The sequence below is a fragment of the Myripristis murdjan genome, chromosome 19 (assembly GCF_902150065.1).
Source record: "Myripristis murdjan chromosome 19, fMyrMur1.1, whole genome shotgun sequence".
In the NCBI taxonomy this organism is placed as follows: domain Eukaryota; kingdom Metazoa; phylum Chordata; class Actinopteri; order Holocentriformes; family Holocentridae; genus Myripristis; species Myripristis murdjan.
The window spans coordinates 9,145,940-9,165,000 of NC_043998.1; the positions used below are offsets into that span (position 1 = coordinate 9,145,940).

General features: G+C 41.3%; 1 protein-coding gene across 4 annotated transcripts in view; it reads left to right on the forward strand.

The window, feature by feature from the left end:
• The window catches only part of plce1 (phospholipase C, epsilon 1), a 111,148-nt gene that overhangs the window by 43,582 nt on the left and 48,505 nt on the right, over window positions 1–19,061 (forward strand). For all 4 annotated transcript variants that reach the window (XM_030078568.1, XM_030078569.1, XM_030078570.1 and 1 more), the window contains exons 6-7: window positions 7,980–8,188; window positions 8,269–8,411. In XM_030078568.1, coding sequence (XP_029934428.1) covers window positions 7,980–8,188; window positions 8,269–8,411 — 352 coding nt within the window. The remainder of the gene's footprint in view (window positions 1–7,979; window positions 8,189–8,268; window positions 8,412–19,061) is intronic.

The window sequence follows — 19,061 nt, forward strand, 5'->3', positions numbered from 1 at the left end:
TGAGCCATAAGTCAACTTGTCCAGTGAAGGGATGGTCTGTCGTTTCCCTCAGTGACCTCAGTTCAAAGTTCACAGACCAGAATAACAGAGTTCTTCTGACGCTAAACCCCCGTCTCTAACCTCGGCTAACCTCAGCCCTCCATGATGCTTCTAAAAGTAGATTACAGTACAAACTCTCAGTATTTCTATTTCTTGAATGTCAGCATCGTGGGAGAATGTGTGGGTGGTGGCCGGGCGCTGATGCAGATATTTGTCCCGTCCCGTCTTTCATATGGAGCCGCAGAGCAAGTGGAGGTCGAAACCTGCCTGTGGTAAACTTGTGGCTAAGTGGCTAACATCTTTTTCATCGACTGCAAAGCTGTATGTCTTATTTCAGTGGAAAAAAAATCGAGGTCCAACACTACGTGGTATACGCTTTTAGTTGTTTTACATGTTTCTGTTATTAGTCATGAAAACGTAATGGTAATCAGCCTGAGCAGAGACACTAGTAGGTTTTTATTGCGTGAGATTCAATTGAGGACTTTGTTACAATATGAGTTTAAACTCATGATAGTGATTGCCAACATTTTATCAAATATTATCTTGTTCAAAAGGAAAACAAATGATAAACCATGAATGAATGAATGAATGAATGGATGGATGGATGGAAGAGAGGTGCACAGAAAAGATTGTAACACAGAAGAGCTGTCCTTTTTGTTTTATCTTTTTGACATTTTCTCTTCCACATAAACACACACACTCACACACAAACCACTGCAGCATGTCAGAGACAGCTGGTCTACATTGTGTGTCATGTGACCTCCGCCTTGGACTACTGATGGATTTGCAAAGTAATTGAAGAGACAGGAGAGTGTGTGTGTGTGAGAGACTAAAGCCCCTTTTTTACACAGCCTGTTCAAGACGGGAATGTTGCGTCATTATTCCGCCTCGCAGTTCCGTGTAAGACGTTCGAACACTGAATGGGGGGCTGGTGTGTGTGTGTGTGTGTGTGTGTGTGTCTGTGTGTGAGAGACAGGGAGTCTGTGACTATGTGTGTCAAGTGTCCTCAGGGTCAGAAACATCAAAGAAAAGAGGGTAGGTTGAATCTGGGTGGTAGAAGTGGGTGAGGGAGGTACACTGTGTGTCCTGTGTTCTTGTTTGTGTGTGTGTGTGTGTCTGTGTGCGTGTGTGTGAGTATCTCTGTGAATGTTTGGGTGTAAGTGTATACTGTATGTAAGTCCATGGGCATTTGTGTGTGTGCTTGTCTGCATTTTAGCATGTGTGTGCATAAGGTGGTTTCTCTATTCATGTGTGTGTACGTACGTGTGTGTGCGTGTGTATGTGTGTGCGTGAGCATTCCAGCTCAAAGTTCAGTAGATCTGCTCTGCGCCCCATGGTGCCTCTTGCTAATCCCTGCCCAGAATGGCTGTTGCCAGGCAGAGAAATTAGCCTGGCTGGGTGCTAATGGGAGTAAATGGCAAACTCATTCATGACTGTAGATTAGCTGTACTTTGATTTTCAGGAACTTGACAGCGATAGCCCCTAAAGATACCGAACCGTTATCTGCTCCACTTGTTGTTTTGGTGGCCCACCCTGTGGTCTGACCCCTGTGGCGAACTGAAGCCTGTGTGTGTCCTGTGAAGGGAGCGGGATGTGAAATTAAAGTGGAGCTCAAGGTTCTTGAAAGTCAACAAAGTGCCTGTGAAATTAAAAATGAGGTAGCCAGAAAATTCCACTCCATCATCGGCAACTGACTCACACAGTCAGAATTTAGCTTATCTGAACTTTAGCCATTAGCCCTTCCCGTTCACACCGAGTGTAACATGAGATTCACAGCCATATTAGCGGCAGCTGACTGGTATAGCTGTAATTCCTCTAATTGGTCTAATGTGGCATTGGAAATAACCACTAAGATATGGGAGATAGTTTTATGGCTTTGAAGTGTCTGATCGAGCTACAGTAGTACACAAAGTACAGTTGTCGTATTGCTTCCAGGCTAATGAGTGTGATTGTGGTCAAATAAAAAAAAAAAAAAATGCTCATTCTGCGTGCACTGACCTGATAATTAATTTGTAGGCCATGTCTGCACAGATATGGATATTTGAGAAACTGCAGCTTTAAAGTCTCTATATGCTGATGAGTCACCGGAGAGTTTTATGTAAAAGTAATCCAGGTAAGAATATCCTGAAAATGTCTAAAACTGTATTGAAAACAAAACGGGATGACAAAAACAAGGTGAGTCATCCATAGGCACAGACTACGAGGTAGAGGCTTCCACGGCAAGTATCGAATGCAGACTGTTAAAAATAGCGGCGAGCATGCGTCATGATGAATGTCACAGCTGCGTGAGGTCAGCATCTCCTCTCTGGGCATGTGCAAAGAAGGAAGGACGGTGACGGAGACATCAGTGTTATCAAACTGTACTGTTTTTACTGTCCACATGCGACAGGTAAATGGCGGTGAAAACAAAATTCCACTCAGGAGAGCTTTTTTTTTTTCAGTGACCAAAAAACAACCTTTTATTTGTTCGAATAGAAGGCCAAAACAAACAAAAAAAAAGAAACAAACAAAAAAAAAAAAGTCATTCTCATCTGGATGTAGCCTGAGATCTTATACAAAATGGACACTTGATACTCTGTCCGATTATTTACCCTGACAGGATTATCTACACTAATTCGTCCCTTTAATTGTAGTTTTTTTTTTTTGGTATTCCCTAACAACAGTACATTTCCCTTCCATCCCTGTTATTTCTGTATTCCCCTGCCACTGTGTGTCTTGGGACGTCTGTGGAACCTGAGAATCAGAAGATGAAAGAAGGACGTTTTCCTTTTACGTAAACAGTCTCAAATGTCCTCACTATTTTGGGCTGTATTGCCAGCGATGCTGTAGTGTTTGCGTGTCTGCACGGGCATTATGAATTTGTGTGTGAGGTTTTTCTGGTCATTAAATTTGAAGGTAAGTCGGTCCGTGTGCATGTCCATGTGTGCGTCTTGATTCTGAAGATGTGTGAAAGCTGCCGTGTTTGTGTGTGTATGTGAAGACAGCTGCTGTGTGCCAAAAACAAAAACTTTACCACATCCCTTGCAGTTTCCTTTGTTGTCTGGCTGTGCATTACCCCTCCCAAAAACCACACACACGAGCACATGCACATACACATGCACACACACGCGCTCCCACAAACACCCTGAGCTATCTTCTCCATCAGGTTGCTCTTTCAAACACTAGCTCCCTATGTTATACAGTACAAGTAACATTGTTTACAGTAGTCTGTACAGTCTGAAGGCAGAGAATATCTCTCACAGTACATCTTCAGTACATTTCTCGTTTTTTCATCATATAGTTTCTTCCTTGAGTACACATAAAAAATTGACTGAAAAGGAATCAATACACACCACTGTATTGGTGTGTATTACAGCTCAGTAGTATACTAACTAGGTTTAGACACTTTGATTTACTGATTTTGTACTGATTTTTTTTTTTTTTTTTTTTATTGGTTTATTTTTCAGGGACAATACGCGCTAATGAACATTTAAACTGTAAGTGAGTCAGAGTTAGCTGTAGAGGCTGGTTACGTCTGCTGTTCTTGGCCAGAGTTTTAAAAGGCAACCTAAAATTACAAAATGTAAAATGCATCTGTTACAGGTATTAAAAACTACACAACTAACATAAGAGATACAATAACACATAAAAGGCCCAGTGTGCAGACAATGGCATGCAGACACAAAGCACTTGTAAGTATAGTATACACAAGGCGCTATGGAGGAGTGCACACCATAACAGAGTATAGCTGAGAAAACAGCACATATAAGCACATGAAAGCACACATATGACACTTGAGCACATACAGTAGCACAACATAGACCGTGTATTAAACGGACGGTGACATACACAGAATGAAACAGAAAGAACAATAGCGCACAATAGAAGTACAATAATGACAAAAGACATAGGCTGTTGACATGACAGTGATTCCTGCATGACTGTAGCGATACAAATCTTTATTGAAATAATTCCCCCGCCCGCATTTTCTTTATTAGATTTCCTTTCCATAGGTGCTGCCATATAGAGCTGCCAACCCGAAAAGAATGTCATTATTATGGATTTCAGTGGAGAGTTTTCATGTGAATGAAGGTCTAAATGCTGTTTCAGAGGCTTTAATACCTTGGCTTGTATAAAACTGACGGATGAAAATTGACAGATATAAAAAATGACAAATCAACACAAAATTTTGTTAATCAGCAACCTGCAACAAAAAGCAAAATCTGTTGAGCCCTACTGTTTATCAGACAGCAGCCATGTCTTTAGTTTCACTTTTTGCATGTTGCACTAAAAGAGTGGCCGCTAAATTATGGGTCTAATTGGACAGGAAAGAAAATCTTGCAAGGAGGAAATATCAAGCAAGGGAAAATATGGACAACAGATTGCATCCAGGCTAATATAAGTAGATGAAAGAAGGGCAATCATGGATAGGGTGACTAATTTGTTCAGTTTGAAAAACAAGGTCCTTGAAGTATTCCAGCAAATCTATGGTGAGTTGAAGGTAGCAGCATTTATCGTGATACCAAAAGGTCACAGGTGTGACATTCAAAGTATAAATGCAGCATTTGGTGGGACAGTGGATAGAGACACTGTCATGTAGGCCAAAGGCCATGTGCCATGTTTTTAAGAACTTTTTGCAGATTGTTGTCTTCCAGTAACATTCAAGGAATTTAACGAAGTATGAAAAACGCTTCACCCATGAACTTTTGTGATTCATTGGTTTCCTAGTAACAGGAAGAAAACAGATGGGGGTCCTGCTCTAATTAACCAAATCTTCCATCTCAATGTACTGTAGATATTACAGGCATGACTGCAATTCAGGAACTAGGCCAAGTTTTTGGAATAAACAGAAAACAGGCTAGTTTTGCATTAAACGGTATAAGGACTCAGTGTAACCTTAGACCTGAAAATATTTATTGTTCTTTGCAGTATAACAGTATTTGTTTTGCCAGTATGGATTACACTGTGATGTAATGCCTTTTTGATGATCTTTGTGCAGGGAAATTGTTATGGCCTTGCTGTTTATACACAGCATACAGCAAATGCAGCATAAACTTGCAAACATGCAACATATGCTGTGTGACATTTAGAGTCTGTTGTTTGCAGGATGTAAACATATTTGTTGCAAACAGACAGAGACAGTGAGGTCTTTATCCTCAAAGATGAGTCAGTGATGGCCCACAAATTACATTTTTTTTGTATGAGAAAGAAAAAAACAACAAAAAAGAAGGGGCTTCATGATTTTTTGAGCTTTTACAAGAAAGATGATTCAGTGTGGGTCAGCAAGTTCCAAGAAGGTTACTGGAATGCAGGTCAAAATGTCTCTGGTTAATTGGCCAGTTAAACAGATAGTGTGCGTGTGTTTATGTGTATGTGTGTGCAGCATGTGTGCATGTGTGTGAGTGTGTAACTGTCTCCCTCTCTCTGTCTCTCTCTCACTCTCTGAACGTGCAGGCTGGTAGGTCTGCTCTCCTTTGGGACGGTCCAGATCTGACAACAGCTAGACCTACACCCAGCATGGCAAACACATCCCACTGAAACAACTATACATGCCCTGTGTGTGCGCGCGTGCATGTGTGTGTGTGTGTATGTGTGTGTGTGTGTGTGTGTGTGTGTGTGTGTACCCGTTGTGCCACAGCGTGCACTTAATCCAAACAGGAAGTATTTTAGGAGAGTGAACACAGATAAAACGGAAAGTTGCACCTCGAGATGTTTTACACTGCATCTATGCAAAATTTTGTTTCTGCGCATGAGCAGTGTTTAAAATAAAAGTTATGTTTTTTTTTTCCCCAAGTTTGCTCATAACTTATTTGTTTTTCTTTGTGCATTTTTGTACTCTTCATCATTTCTCTGCTTAAATACATGTTTCACTTCCTGTGCATAATTCACTCAGTGCCTCAGTTGGATAGTTTTCCACCATCGTACTAGTAGTTTAAAAGAACAGTTAACTCAAATAAACAAAAACAAAGATGAATTTCCACTTAACCCTTGCGCAATCTATCCATCCAGAAAATTTCTGTGTGATCTGGCAGTTTCCAGTCTTTCAGTTTCCTCTTGTCTTCCAGCAAACTGTTTCTATCCGCCATGAATTCAAACTTCTTCAATGCCGTTAGATACAGTTTGCCTGTGTTTTTCAACAGGAGATGGCTCCCGACAAACCTCCTTCACTCCAAGGGCTGTGGATTATGCTGGGTATTCATGTCATTGCTTCTGGAAAGTGCTTTTGCCATTGAAATTTTCAGAAGTAATTTTTTTGATGGTTGGCACTCCACAAATGAATACCCATTCAGCCTCACTGTGCTGGAGTGAAGGGAGACTGGAAACGTCACCAAATCACACAAAACTGTCAGGATGAATAGACTGCGCTAGGGATAAATTTAATAATATCTCTTTTTGTATGTGAGTAAACTGTTTCTTTATCATGAAGGGGAAGGGGAAGGAAGGGCCAGAAAGAGGAGAGATGGAGTGTGCAAGAAGCTTGAGGAGCTGGAAGAAAAGCAGCATTTTAAATAATGTTGTAAACTTGAGGCATTTAGCCGACACATTCACCTAGAGTGACTTACAATGATTGAGCCGTCAGGGGTTCACTATTGAATCTGTGACCTTTTTATTTAAGGGACTGCCGCTATAACCACTACCCCACACCCCCACACCCCGCCCCCTCCTCCTCCTCTCCCTCCTCCTCCTCCTTCCTGGCAGCATTTTAAAGCAGTGCAGATGGGCAGCATTACCAACAATTACATGCAAACAGTATTCTTCCGTTAAAATTACATTCATAACCCTCTCTGTCATCTATATTGATTTAGGTCCATTTTGTAATTTCCATCCCCGCTGCTGAAGGCATTACTGCCCATTTACATGGCCACAAAATGTTGTCTTAATGGGTTTTCTCAGAAATTTGTGCCCAAAGAGGCGCTCTCTGGGATCACTTGAGGACAAGGAGCGACACAGTCCTTTTGGATAAGTGTTTCTTTTTTATGTCAGATGGATTTTGTTCCCAGTCCAGTTTGAACTGAGTCAGTAGAGGTCCCTTCTTTCTCCAAGGTCAGATTCCTCAGTGATGTCTCTCGCTTTTTCTTCCTCTTCTCTCATCCGGTCTCTGTGCCTTTGTCCACTCTTTGTCTCAGTCTGCGATCCTGTCTGTGTGTTTTCTCCATCTCCCTTTCTATTTCTGCCTGTTTCCCTCTCTCTCCGGTGCAGTTTGTCTCGCACTTTCTCCCTCCTTTCTTTCCTCTCTATTCTGTGTTTCAATAACATTTCTCTCTATTCATTCGCCCTCTTTCTCCACTCTTTGGTTTCTGCGTTCTCAGGAGGAAATTGCTTTAGAGTGTTGCAGAAAAGCTGATGACAAAGACCTCTGATTCTCACTGATGTTACATAACAGTCTGAATGGTCCAAACACCTCACCAGGGATAAAGTTTTGCCCAGTGTATCAAACATCAGAGACTCCGATGACTATACTGTGTTAAAGAAATTAATAAGTTATTGAAACTTGAATGTTTAGGCTTCTTTGTGCTTAGTATTTAGTACAATGTTTCCTTCAATAACAGTTATATGGGTTTGAAGTGGAAACTGTTGAGTACAAAACAATGGTTCATATATTCCCCACATATTTCAAATGTGTATATTGTAGATCATCACAGACAGTGTTTCCTTGTTTGTGAAAGGCAGGGCTAGAAGTACATTTACTCACATTGAGTAGCATATTGCGTACTTTTTTAAACATTTTTTCAAAGTCAGTAATTTCACTTTTAAGCAGCCTTGTGCTCAATCCCATCCTTTACAGAGTGCACATTTCCCATCTTTACATAAGCATCAGAAAGTGGACAATTAAAAGCTGGCAATTTGTGGATCCATTTTAAGTTTTAATTTTTCAGGTATAACATTTGATTGAACTCCCTTTTCGAAAATGTAACCCAGTTTTACTCTACATTTTGACAACTCTCCGACTTCCACCACAGGTTCTCAACCATGTGTGGGACCTCAACGAACACAACCTGATTCATCCCTCCAAGAAGCTACTGCTGGCTGGCTCTGGATGCGTGTGTGTCGGGGTGGCTCGCTGGCCACTACAGACCATCAGCGCCAGTCCAAACTCCTGCTTCAGTCCCAGTCCCAGTCTGCACGCCTGCCTGAATCCCTCGTGCTGTCCGTCTTCTCTTCTGCCAAGGTTAGTAGCCGTTCATCTGCATGCATGCTTGCTTGGTGTGCTTTTCCCTCTGTATTACATCTCTCTCTATGCACCTTTAGGTTTTATCGTGCTTGCGGCCAGAGGACGCTGGTGTGTTCCTTGCTGACTGGAGCCCTGCTGGAGGCCACAGCTGCTCTTGGTGCGCGCTCCACCCTTCCCTGCCCTGCACCCCAAGGGCCCATCGGCCACATCATGCTGAAAGGTAGGCAGGTTTATGTGACATGCGTTTGCGAAAAACAGACAAAAAGGCTTTGGTTATTGTCTCTCTGTGTGTTAAACATTAGAGCTAAATACCAACCCCTACCAACTTCATCTTCCATCACTGGTGACAGAATAAATTTAGATAGATATGAGGGATTCCACCCTGAAATGCTATACATTCAAGATATTCCATTCCTCAAGAATTTATGCATTGCTAGACAAAAGTTTTGAAAATAGTAAAAACTTCCAATTTAGCAAGTTGGTTAGTCTTTATCTTTGGGCCTTTAGGTGCTGTTTTTTCTTAAGACAAGTGAAAAAATATGAAAATAGGATGGAATGATCCCACTTGTTTACAACGCAGGTGTGCTTGAGATTTTTTTTTTTTAGGAACAAGTATAAACACCTTCAAACAAGGCAGAACAAGGCAGGTCAGACCACTGGTGTCAAGAAAATGACATTTGATTCAAGAAAGTTATGAAAATCAGATGATTAACATTGGAAACAAGTGGGATTATCTCATCCCATTGGCAGACTTTTTCACTTGTTGAACAAAAACAAAATTTTATCCCTGAAATGTGACACTGCATGGCTTTGTAAGATGGAGATTTTTGATTGGATGGCTCATAGCAGCAGTTGTGTTGATGAAACCACTCACCATGCAAGACTTCATTGTCTCTAGTCTGTGTTTTTTATTTGTGTACAACACATGTTCAAATGCAACAACAACAAGGAGAGCAGCAGTGTTGACCAGGGAGGGGAGGCAGAGACATGGAGGAGAGAGTCTGTGTCTTTGATTCAGAGAAGAAAGAGTTCTCACTGTTCCCTTGAGGCCTTCTGCTCTAGACTTTTCTCTTCCTCTCCTCTCTTTTTCCCACATGGTCCCTCGTCCTCAGAGGGTCTGGGGACGTCTGCGGTTGATCTCACTGATGCCCTTTCCTTCTTTCTTTGCTCTTTGTTTCCTCCACCTTCCTTTTTTCCTTTTCCTTCCCGCTTCCTCATACCCTTCTCCTTCCCCTGTCCACTGTGTTGTCTAATTTAGGTGTGTGTTGAAGTGGTGTGAGATACACAGGGTGAGGAGAAACTTACAAGCTGCACACACACGCTCAAATAGACATATAGACTTGGAGATCATATGCACTTCAAATGCACTTTCTATTCTCAATTTAGCTCAATGAGATAGCTTGATATATATCTACATATATATATATGTATATTTTTTCCACATGCACACACCTTTTGTTTCCCTTGGCGTCTTTTATTGAAAACATGGGGACGACTACTCCTGTCTCTTGGTCGGTTACATTAAGGAAGGCGAGTAATGTCAGAGGGAACAAAAGATAAATAAAGTCCTTTTCCCTGTTGTGATGAGTGACAACTCAAAGTCACAGTTACTCATTTTTCACCTCTTCTGCTTCCTTGTTCTCTATGTCTCTCTCAACTTCACCTTCCAACAAGTTGTGTCGCTGGTCGTTTCAGTTGTCTCTCTGTCTGTCTGTCCACGTTCTGTACAATGATGTTACGTATGACTTGTATGTAAGCCGATCCTCGCTGGCGCTCGCGGCGATATCCGCTGGCCGCGTGCCAGGGGACAAGCTGTCTGTGGCGAGGATGAAGAGACACGCACATGCACTCACAATTGAATATTTGTTTCTGTGCGGCATGCTTTATTATTAACTGTATTAATGACAACGCTATTGGTCACATGTTTACAGATATACTGTACGCGCACGCACACTCGGACGCACACACATAACATCGACATGATGCCGGGCTCTGATCTATTGGGAGTACGGGAAATGGACTGGTGCCAGACACACACATACGTAGCGGCTTAGAAGTCTTTGCAGGGCTAACATTTTACACACACACACACACACACACGGCAAGTGAGAGAGCGACACTGGCTCTGTCTCCCTCCGTCTCCGGTGACTTCATACCAGAGCCACACAGCTGCTAAAGAAGTACGCGAAGCAATCAGGCTCAGACCCATATCCACATCACTGCTTGGAAGTATTTGAAGGTATGATAATGACCCAGCAGGTTCCCGTAAACTGAAACACACAAAAAAAAAACTGGGTGTGTCATTCTGTGAAATGTAAACTTTTTTGGATGGAGCAAACCGATGTAACACTGTGATAGAAGAATAAAAAATAAATGCTGGAATTTAGCTTCATGTTATCACCCATCTGTACTGGATAGGTTGGGCATGGACCAGTGTTGCCAGTTCTAGTTATAAGACTGAATGGGGGAGTTGGATCTGGAAGTACCAATTTGGCCAAAGTGTCCCTCAGGCACTCACCCTCCAGCTACTCCAGGGGACAGTTAAATTTTAGGCTTTTAAAAGCTTTCAAAAGCCATTTCTAACTGTCATTTACAGTTTCATATATCAGATGTTGTTAATGACATCTTAATTTGATTAGGACTTTTTCAAGGGACCGCATTTTCATAACCCTGTGGTTTGGACAGGTCTGACGCTTGTTTTCTGAAGTGGATCGTGATTGCTTTCTTACCATTTATGGTATTGGTTCTCTGTTCAGTGTTTGAACATAACAAGCTACTCTTTTTCTCACAAGCGCCAGTGAAAAAGCTTTTACTGAAACTCCGCTTCCTTTTGGGCTTGATATGAACTTGCTCTCTGATGCAGCAGAAAGCAAAACCCTGACATCACTCTTGGAATATGAAAGGACATGTTTTAGCTTTACACTCTTCATCAGCAACAAAGATCTTCATCATGACTGCTGAATGAAGACCTATTTCCTTCACTTTCAAGAGTGTTTTCCAGTTTTTGATAGTTTCCCTTGATCTTTCTTTTCGTTTATTCCTTATTTGTTGCAGAATCTTGGCCTCACTCTTTTGCAAGATGTCACTCCCACATCAAATCCCCTTTCAGTATGTAAATCAGGCCGACTGACTAATACTGAAACCTCAAACCGGAGCCTTGAACCAATCAAAATGTAATGCAACAGCTTGCACATTTCTTAATATGTTTGCAAGTGTGTGCAGATGGATTTGTGTCAGTGTTTCTCATGAACACAGAACACACAGTGTATACAGACAAGGCAGACGCTGACGTATGTGTACATTCAGTAAATGATTCGACATATTAAATTGAATGGGCTTTGAAGTACAAATGGAGATTATACCACCATTCAGACTTTACCAGTACTATCGACTGCAGTGCTCCTCCTCCACTAGAAATCAAAGGATGATTTTCGCTCTTTGTGGGTATGGTTTACCTTTCTGTCACGCGTACTGAAAGCCGCTAATGTTCTCTCTCTTCTAATGTTTCCTCTCCTCTTTTTCTCCGTCTTTCATCAAATCTTTGCATTGAAAATGTTCCTGACTTGTGCATAACCAAGAAGAAATAAAAACCCATTGCTTTTATTGCTTTATCTGGCCCTCCTCAATTATGGATGTTCACTAGAATATTTATTGCATCTGTGAACTGGAGGCTGGAGTTGGGAATCTAAGTGATTCATTTTACTCTTCTGTGCATTAATTGTGAGATGCTTTGGATAAGAGAATCAGCTGAATACCTTCCAATGTTTTTTTTTTTTTTTTTTAACAACATTTTGCATTTTGATGTACATTACTCAATATTGTAAAGCTCTGATGGATATGCCATTTTAGAAAGACATTTTCAAAAAGGTTTCCTCTGCCTGCCTTTGTGTGACACCTGATTCAAAGTGAAACATCCACTCTTAGACAGAAAGTGTTGCTTGCAGAAAATTGAGAGCGTGATCATCACTGTGCACAGAATTTATATTTGAGCAGCTCCAGAAAGCGCTGCATGCTGACATGGCATTCCGGCTTTGAGTCATTTTCACCGTTACAAGTGACTGGTTCAGCTTGAAAATACTAATTGCCTTGCATTATCCACAGTACATGCTCTGATTATTCAAAACAATATGCAAGTCAATCCAAACAATTTTATACCTGTGGTTATGCTAAAACAAAAACAGAAACTGTTTGAAGGTACGTGTGTGAGATTTTTTTTTTTTTTTTAGAGTGATTTTAAAATTGGACTAGCATTATTAGATGATTTCTCAGAAGCAGAAGTCCTTAACTCTGCACTCCCGCTCCATAATCGCCAGTAACTTGCGATGCTGTGTTGCACCTCTGAAGCAAGCACTTGCTAGTTTTAGATAAGGAGTATCAACATGGTGGCCTGAAGTACAACTTAGGAAAGTCCATCATCGGTTCTGGCCCACATGCTTTCAAGGCTTACCGCTATAATCTCCTGTGAGGCAGTGGCACGGCCTCAGAGTTTTAATACAAGTGGTGAGAGGTGGAATGTTTTTCTAAGCATTCTTCCCGTGCCGCGTCCACCATAACGATCTGAAAACAGTTTGCCGGTTCCTCTGATCTGTGTAGGTGAATGACTTATGTCTCGCGGTGTTATGACATGTGTTTTGTTTTAGGGGCAGATTGGGAGGGGAGGAGCACTTGGGAAATGCTAAATGATATTTTATGAACGGGTTTGGCTCAGGTCTGGGTCACTGTGACAGGGTTTCTGTTGTGAGGGTAAACGACTGACACTCATAAAGCCAAATACTGGTGCTGGAAAAAATGTCAACTGGAATAGACAAGGGTAAGGTCAAGGTAGAACAGACGTGTGGGGGAGTGTGCGTGTATATATATAGTGCACATGCCCTGTGTGTTTGTGTGTGTGTGTGTGTTCCTGAGTTCTGTGCACAGGTAGAGATACTGAGAAATAGAGCACAGATTGTAGCCACCAGTATGTCGGTAATGAGAAGCAACTGTTTTTGTTTTAAGCCTGATGTCTGCCCAGTTTGTGTCAACTAAACACAGCTCGCTTATGCACGCCGTCTCTGTGTGTTGGATTCTGTGGCTATCTGTGTGTGTGTGCATACACAGTTGTATAGGTTTGCATTGATCTGTGTAGAGTGGGTGTCAGTCTTTTCTGAATGGTGGACATCTCACTTTTTTAACGCCTTCGTCCACTTTTGCATCTTTTCCTGTCATAGCGCACACTGTTTTAGCCGCTGAAGTAACACTAAGATAGAGTATTGGGTTTTAGTCATGTTCCTGTCACCCAAGCCTCAATGGGAGTGGTTTAGGTCTTTTGTTCAGGTTGTTTCCTCTATGGAAAAGGAAGTGAGCAGTGGAGTTATGCTACCATCCTTCCAGCTCAATATTAGTGTATATTTCGTCCCTTCTTTCTTTTGTCCTTCCTTATTGCTTTTTCTCTCTTCCTTCCAGTCGTCATTGTACATTGTGTTGCCTGCCCTTACGTTGGATCTAAAGCCCATGTGCAGCAGAAATGGTGAGGGATCCTTGCAAAGGGAAGTCTCAAGGTTTTAATATAGACATGCTATTGTTTACTCGTGCACAGAAAAAGCAAATGTATACAGCTATGGGAGTTCTTGTAGTCGATTGTGGCATTCTCTTGATTTTGTCTGTTTTTCAGAGGGGTGAATAATTAAAGAGATTAGTTGAAAAATACCTTGAGAAATGTAACACCTCTCAAAGAAATGATTGCGGCTTGAGCTTCTCTATAATGAGATGTTTGATGATTGTTACATTTTGGAATGTGCAATAATTTCTCCTTTGTACGTATCATCCATACAAGCGACCTTTCCTACCGTGTTGTGCATTAAAACCCTTTAACAGACACCTCGGTGGATTATGCCTCTTATATCATGGCAGCTTTCCAACAATAAAAATGAGGGGGACTCAACATAATGCTATTCAGCTTGAGCCTTTGTTGACATTGTTGATTTGTCAAAACATTTAAAATACATGACATATCTGCACAAAAATGGCTCGGCTTGCTCAGTGTCTGTGGTAACATTACACCGATGTTAACGGCTGGAGAACAGCAATATTTTTTGAAGGAATTGGGATTTTAAAAAACAGGCCAGAGTGGCAGCTAACAATTAATCTAGGCTAACGTAATTAACTTAATATGTACATCAGTTTGTTGCTATGGTTACACATGTTTGTTCCGGCCAGCGTATGAATCAGGAACAACGATTAGCCGTGTAATTATGTACATATATATGTGTAGTAGCTTTGAATGACCTTCAGTTAAAGACCCATTGAGAGGGAAAGTAGGTTAAAAATCTCATCAAGTCATAAAGTCTCATGGAAGGAAACTGTTTTTAAACATTTATTTTATTTCATTGTTTTAATTTAATTTAATTAAAATTTTTGATTGATTGTGGGTGAAATTAGAGGAAAATGGGGGACAAAGGAAGTAAATGATGGCTTTTCACTTGCTATGCCTTATTTCTCTTTTCCGCACTGTGTCTATATGAGTTATGACCCTGTATGTGTGTGTGGGCTGGTCTAACTGGAGCGCATGGCTGTGTGAACTATGTATGGTGTCAGGGAGGAGTGGGCGGGAGGGAGAGGGGAGCAGTGAGCACACTCCAGAGGGAGAGAGCGAGGAAAGGGAGTTTTCTGAGGAGGAAAGGGGGAGAGGAGAAGGAAAAGCAGGTGACAGAGAGAGAAGGAAACCGTCTGATTTAGAGGGAGTTTAAGTTAAAAATGGAGAAGGAGAGGGAGAAGTAGAAGAAGAGAGAGAGAGTGAGAGAGAGAGAGAGGGAACAGCTGCAGGAGAGACAGGGCTGGCAGCTCTTATGTGGACAAGTGTACCTCGTTCACCCCGGCACTGATCTGTCAGTGTGTGTGGAACACCGAGAGCCGGCCAAGCTTGCTGCCTGTATCTGGCAACCATGAAGCACGCTCACAGAATGGACTTCAAGCTGATCAGTGAGTAGAGGCAACGCAAATCACAGTGTGTTGTATCAGCGCCGCGCGGGAATTCATCTTTGAAATAGTCTCCACACCGTTGTTTTACACTGTTTAGGTAACTGTGTGCTCTTGCCCTTGCGAGTGTGCTTTATTTATTTATGGAATTATATGTGCACATGTAACTCTCTTTGATATATGAGTCGTCCAGCATGGAAAAGCCTTGCTTCACCTTACATGAGGAGTCAAAGTCACAAGGAGTCCATTTACAAAAACTGATATCTTCAAACGTTGTTATTTCTATAAGCATTTTCCCCCAAGATAATATAAATAAAAAAATAATAATAATAATATTTGGCTAATATATAGGTGATATTGTTTTTTTTTTTTTTTTTTGACAGGAATTTAGATTTAACATTCAGAAAGTATACAAGTGGAAGTGTTTTTTTTGTTTGTTTGTTTGTTTCTTTGTTTTTTTTAGCATTTTTAGCATTTTGAGTGCATAAATCATCAAAGTAAGTATGTATTATGATTAAAACAAAAAAATGACCCAACCAGGTGATCCAGGAAATGTGGTTTCTCTGTTAACAAGATATATACAGATAAGGCTTTTGGAGTCCACTCTGTTAAAACATCTTACTGTAGGAGTTTTACATTGTGTAATGTGAGTCAGAGGTCGATTCTCATTGTGAATTACGAGGATGACACTTTTCAAGTTTTCATTTTTCAAGTGATCTAGGGCGCTGTGAAATTCTGCTCGTCAGGTCTATAGGAAACTAGCTGATATCTGTTACTCTCTCTGGCGTTGGTGTCTGATTGGTGCTGACCGCAGGCTCACATTTCTACCATGTGTCTCAACTCTTGCACTTGGCAGGAGCTGCGTCTTTTGTGTTTGACTTCAACGTAGAACTGCCAGTTCTGTCTATTTTAATTCTGTTTTCTAGTTTGTAATTTATCTTTCATCTAGTGACACCTGTACTGTTAGCCTCGGCATATGCTCTGCTCTCATTCCCTCTCTGGCTGTTTTTCTGGGAGAGAGTGTCACATCAAACTCCACTGTGAATTCTGGCAGTTTAACGTTGCTTTACTTGTTGGCAAACAGTCAAGCCTCACAGAGCATGACTTAGGACCTCTTTTTTCTTTTCTTTTCTTTTCTTTTCTTTTTTTTTTTTTTTAAAGCAGTAGAGTCCACTTAATATCCACCAAGCTGTGCTAATTTCAGTAAAATGTCGGCCTTTGTAACTGGTTTGCCTGCTATTCCTACAATCTCCTGCCACCTAAACAAACTGTAGGGGGCAGCAGCAAACACTACAAAACAATTCTAAATGTTGGATGTTTCTTGATGTAAGTAATTGATCATATGTACGTTGAATTTACCGGAGGACCCTAATTGTGTGAATAAGATCATAAATCTCCTTCTGCAAAGAATGCTTGCCTGGGAATGCCCCAAATTCACAGTACAGTTTGTTGTGATGTTCTCGTCTAGCACCGGGTGGCCAGCATCAGGCATTAGACGCTCAGTATCACCAAATACTTTCCCCATTTGATTCATTCATTGTTGCCACAGCAGGAAGACCCCACTACACTCCATGGGGCACTGTAATAGCTGCCACTTATCCAGTCACATACAGTTCAGTGCAAAACAATATTTGACCATGTCCAATTAGGTCCAGTATGACAGCGTCTTATCCAATCAGGAGGAGCTTGCCATCAAGTGCAGGCCTGTGTGTGGCTGGCACAGAGGTGCAGCATAAGTTGCACTGAACGATGGAAGTAAGAACAATACAAGCTGGTGAGGGGACAGCTGGGTGGACTGGCCATGTGGCGTCGTGGGAGTTTTCCTGGTTAGCTGGTGGCAAGTTCTGCAACACACAGTTATATTGAAAAAACCTCCCATCTACAGTAGTGTGTGTATGCTCATCACATCTCATTTGTCCTTCTTGCTCTCATCTGTCCACCCTGCCTTTACAAACTGGTGTTGGTACGTTCCACTTTTCATCCCCTGAGCTGACAGTGCCAGACTGATTGAGTTGTGCATAAATTTGCAGCCGAGCCAACCTAACAAAAGAACATCATCCCTGTTTATTTTCCTGCCTTTAACACTGTTGGTGAACAACAAACAAAACATTTTTTAAAGAGGCAAATTGGTGTATTTTGTGTGTGTGTGTGTGTGTGTGTGTGTGTGTGTGTGTGTGTGTGTGTGTGTGTGTGTGTGTGTGTGTGTGTGTACATGCACCTCTAAGTGTGTGCATGTCTGTGTGAACTGGGAAACTCCCTGCAGTAGCTCAGTCTTGTCAACTGTCAAAGGTATCAATGTTTATTACCTCTGCCGCTGTGTGTGTGTGTGTGTGTGTGTGGTACTCTGTGAGTGTGATTGTGATGAGTTCATTGACATGTTTGTTTGTGTGTGGCTGCTGCTGTGCATCTGTTTGTTTATGTGTTTCTGCCTGCTTGTTGATTTGGGAGAGAGAGACAGAGAGAGGGAGAGAGAGAGAGAGGGAGAGAGTTTATGCATCTTGGTGTTGATCTGCTGTGGACTGGATTGTTTCGCTTATTTTATTTTGAAGGCCACCGTGCAGTGATTATTTTATTTTTTGTGGTTTTTGTTTATTCGGTCTGGTTCAGTCAAAAATATGTGACCCAGTCCACACTCTAATCATGACCCAAAATTCCTCAAAGAGACACCTTATGTATATGATGATGGTTTTTGACATAAGGGGTATATAGTTATGTTCTTGAAAGTTGCCTGCACACCTGTAAATGGCACAAAATAAATCCTAACTGATTCCCACCGATGCTGTGATGGTCACCAGTCAAGTAACCAATCAAAATGTAGTCTGCAGAAGGTTACACTTCCAGCACACATGCCACCAGGTATGGGTTTTCTCAAATTTCTCTTCATTAGACTGGATCTCATAATGATCCCAGACTCTATTTTTTGTATGATGAAAACATTTGCGGGTGTCCAGTTTGAACTTGGATCTTCTCTGAAAACAGGAATCCAGCACAACTTAAGAATTTGTATAAATTCTTGCTGCGGAGTAGGGCAGTTTTGCCAAGATTTATGAACATGAACGGCTCTTTGCCCAAAGCCAGAAAACAGAAGAAATGAAACATAAGTGTACTGCTCAGTTCAATGCATTGAGTGCTGTTCCCTTTATGACCCATGGGAAACAAATGCGCCAATATTAAATTTGTTGCTCTGTCTTTCTCATCAGGCTTATTTCTGTGGCCAAACTGTGTATTTCTTAATGAAAGCAATGATTCAGTGTTACAGTGTTATTTTCCTGTCTGTGTTATAAAGTTTAAAAAGCTAATTTGTGAGTCCTTGAACTCTGACTGTTGTGTTGCACCTGTTTGAGTGCCCTACATAGCCATGTGAAGAGGCTGTCATCAGCTATGAATGTGTGTGTACTTGTGTACTTTGTGTACATGTGTATGCAAGAGAGGAGTGTGTGTGTATGTGCTTTTATGGAGGTGGTGCATGTGTGTTCAAGGTTCCTCTGCTTTGGCTGGTATAAATGATATGTGAGTCACTGACTCAACAAAACAGTCCTCAGGGCCTCAAGGTACTGTTAAAAGAATCAACCTATAAGCATTCACCATATATATATATATATATATATATATATATATATATTAAGTGAAGCAAAAACGTGGACTTTAGATTAAATGAAAGATTCTCCTCCGTTTGATAAACACCTTGAAACACCTTGAAACTTTTCCACACAGTCTTGTGTAAATTAATGAGTTTGTGTGAACCAGGACAAAACTCTTAGGAGGTTTCTTGATGAAACACTGGTAGAATAAGTTTATATAGTCACAGAGGCAGCAGTCACAGTGATTGTAGTCATACTGCCGTTGCCCTGTTCTGAGCAACGGGAAATGTGAAATGAAATCATGATGCTGACTGACGATTGTGTAGTTAACACAC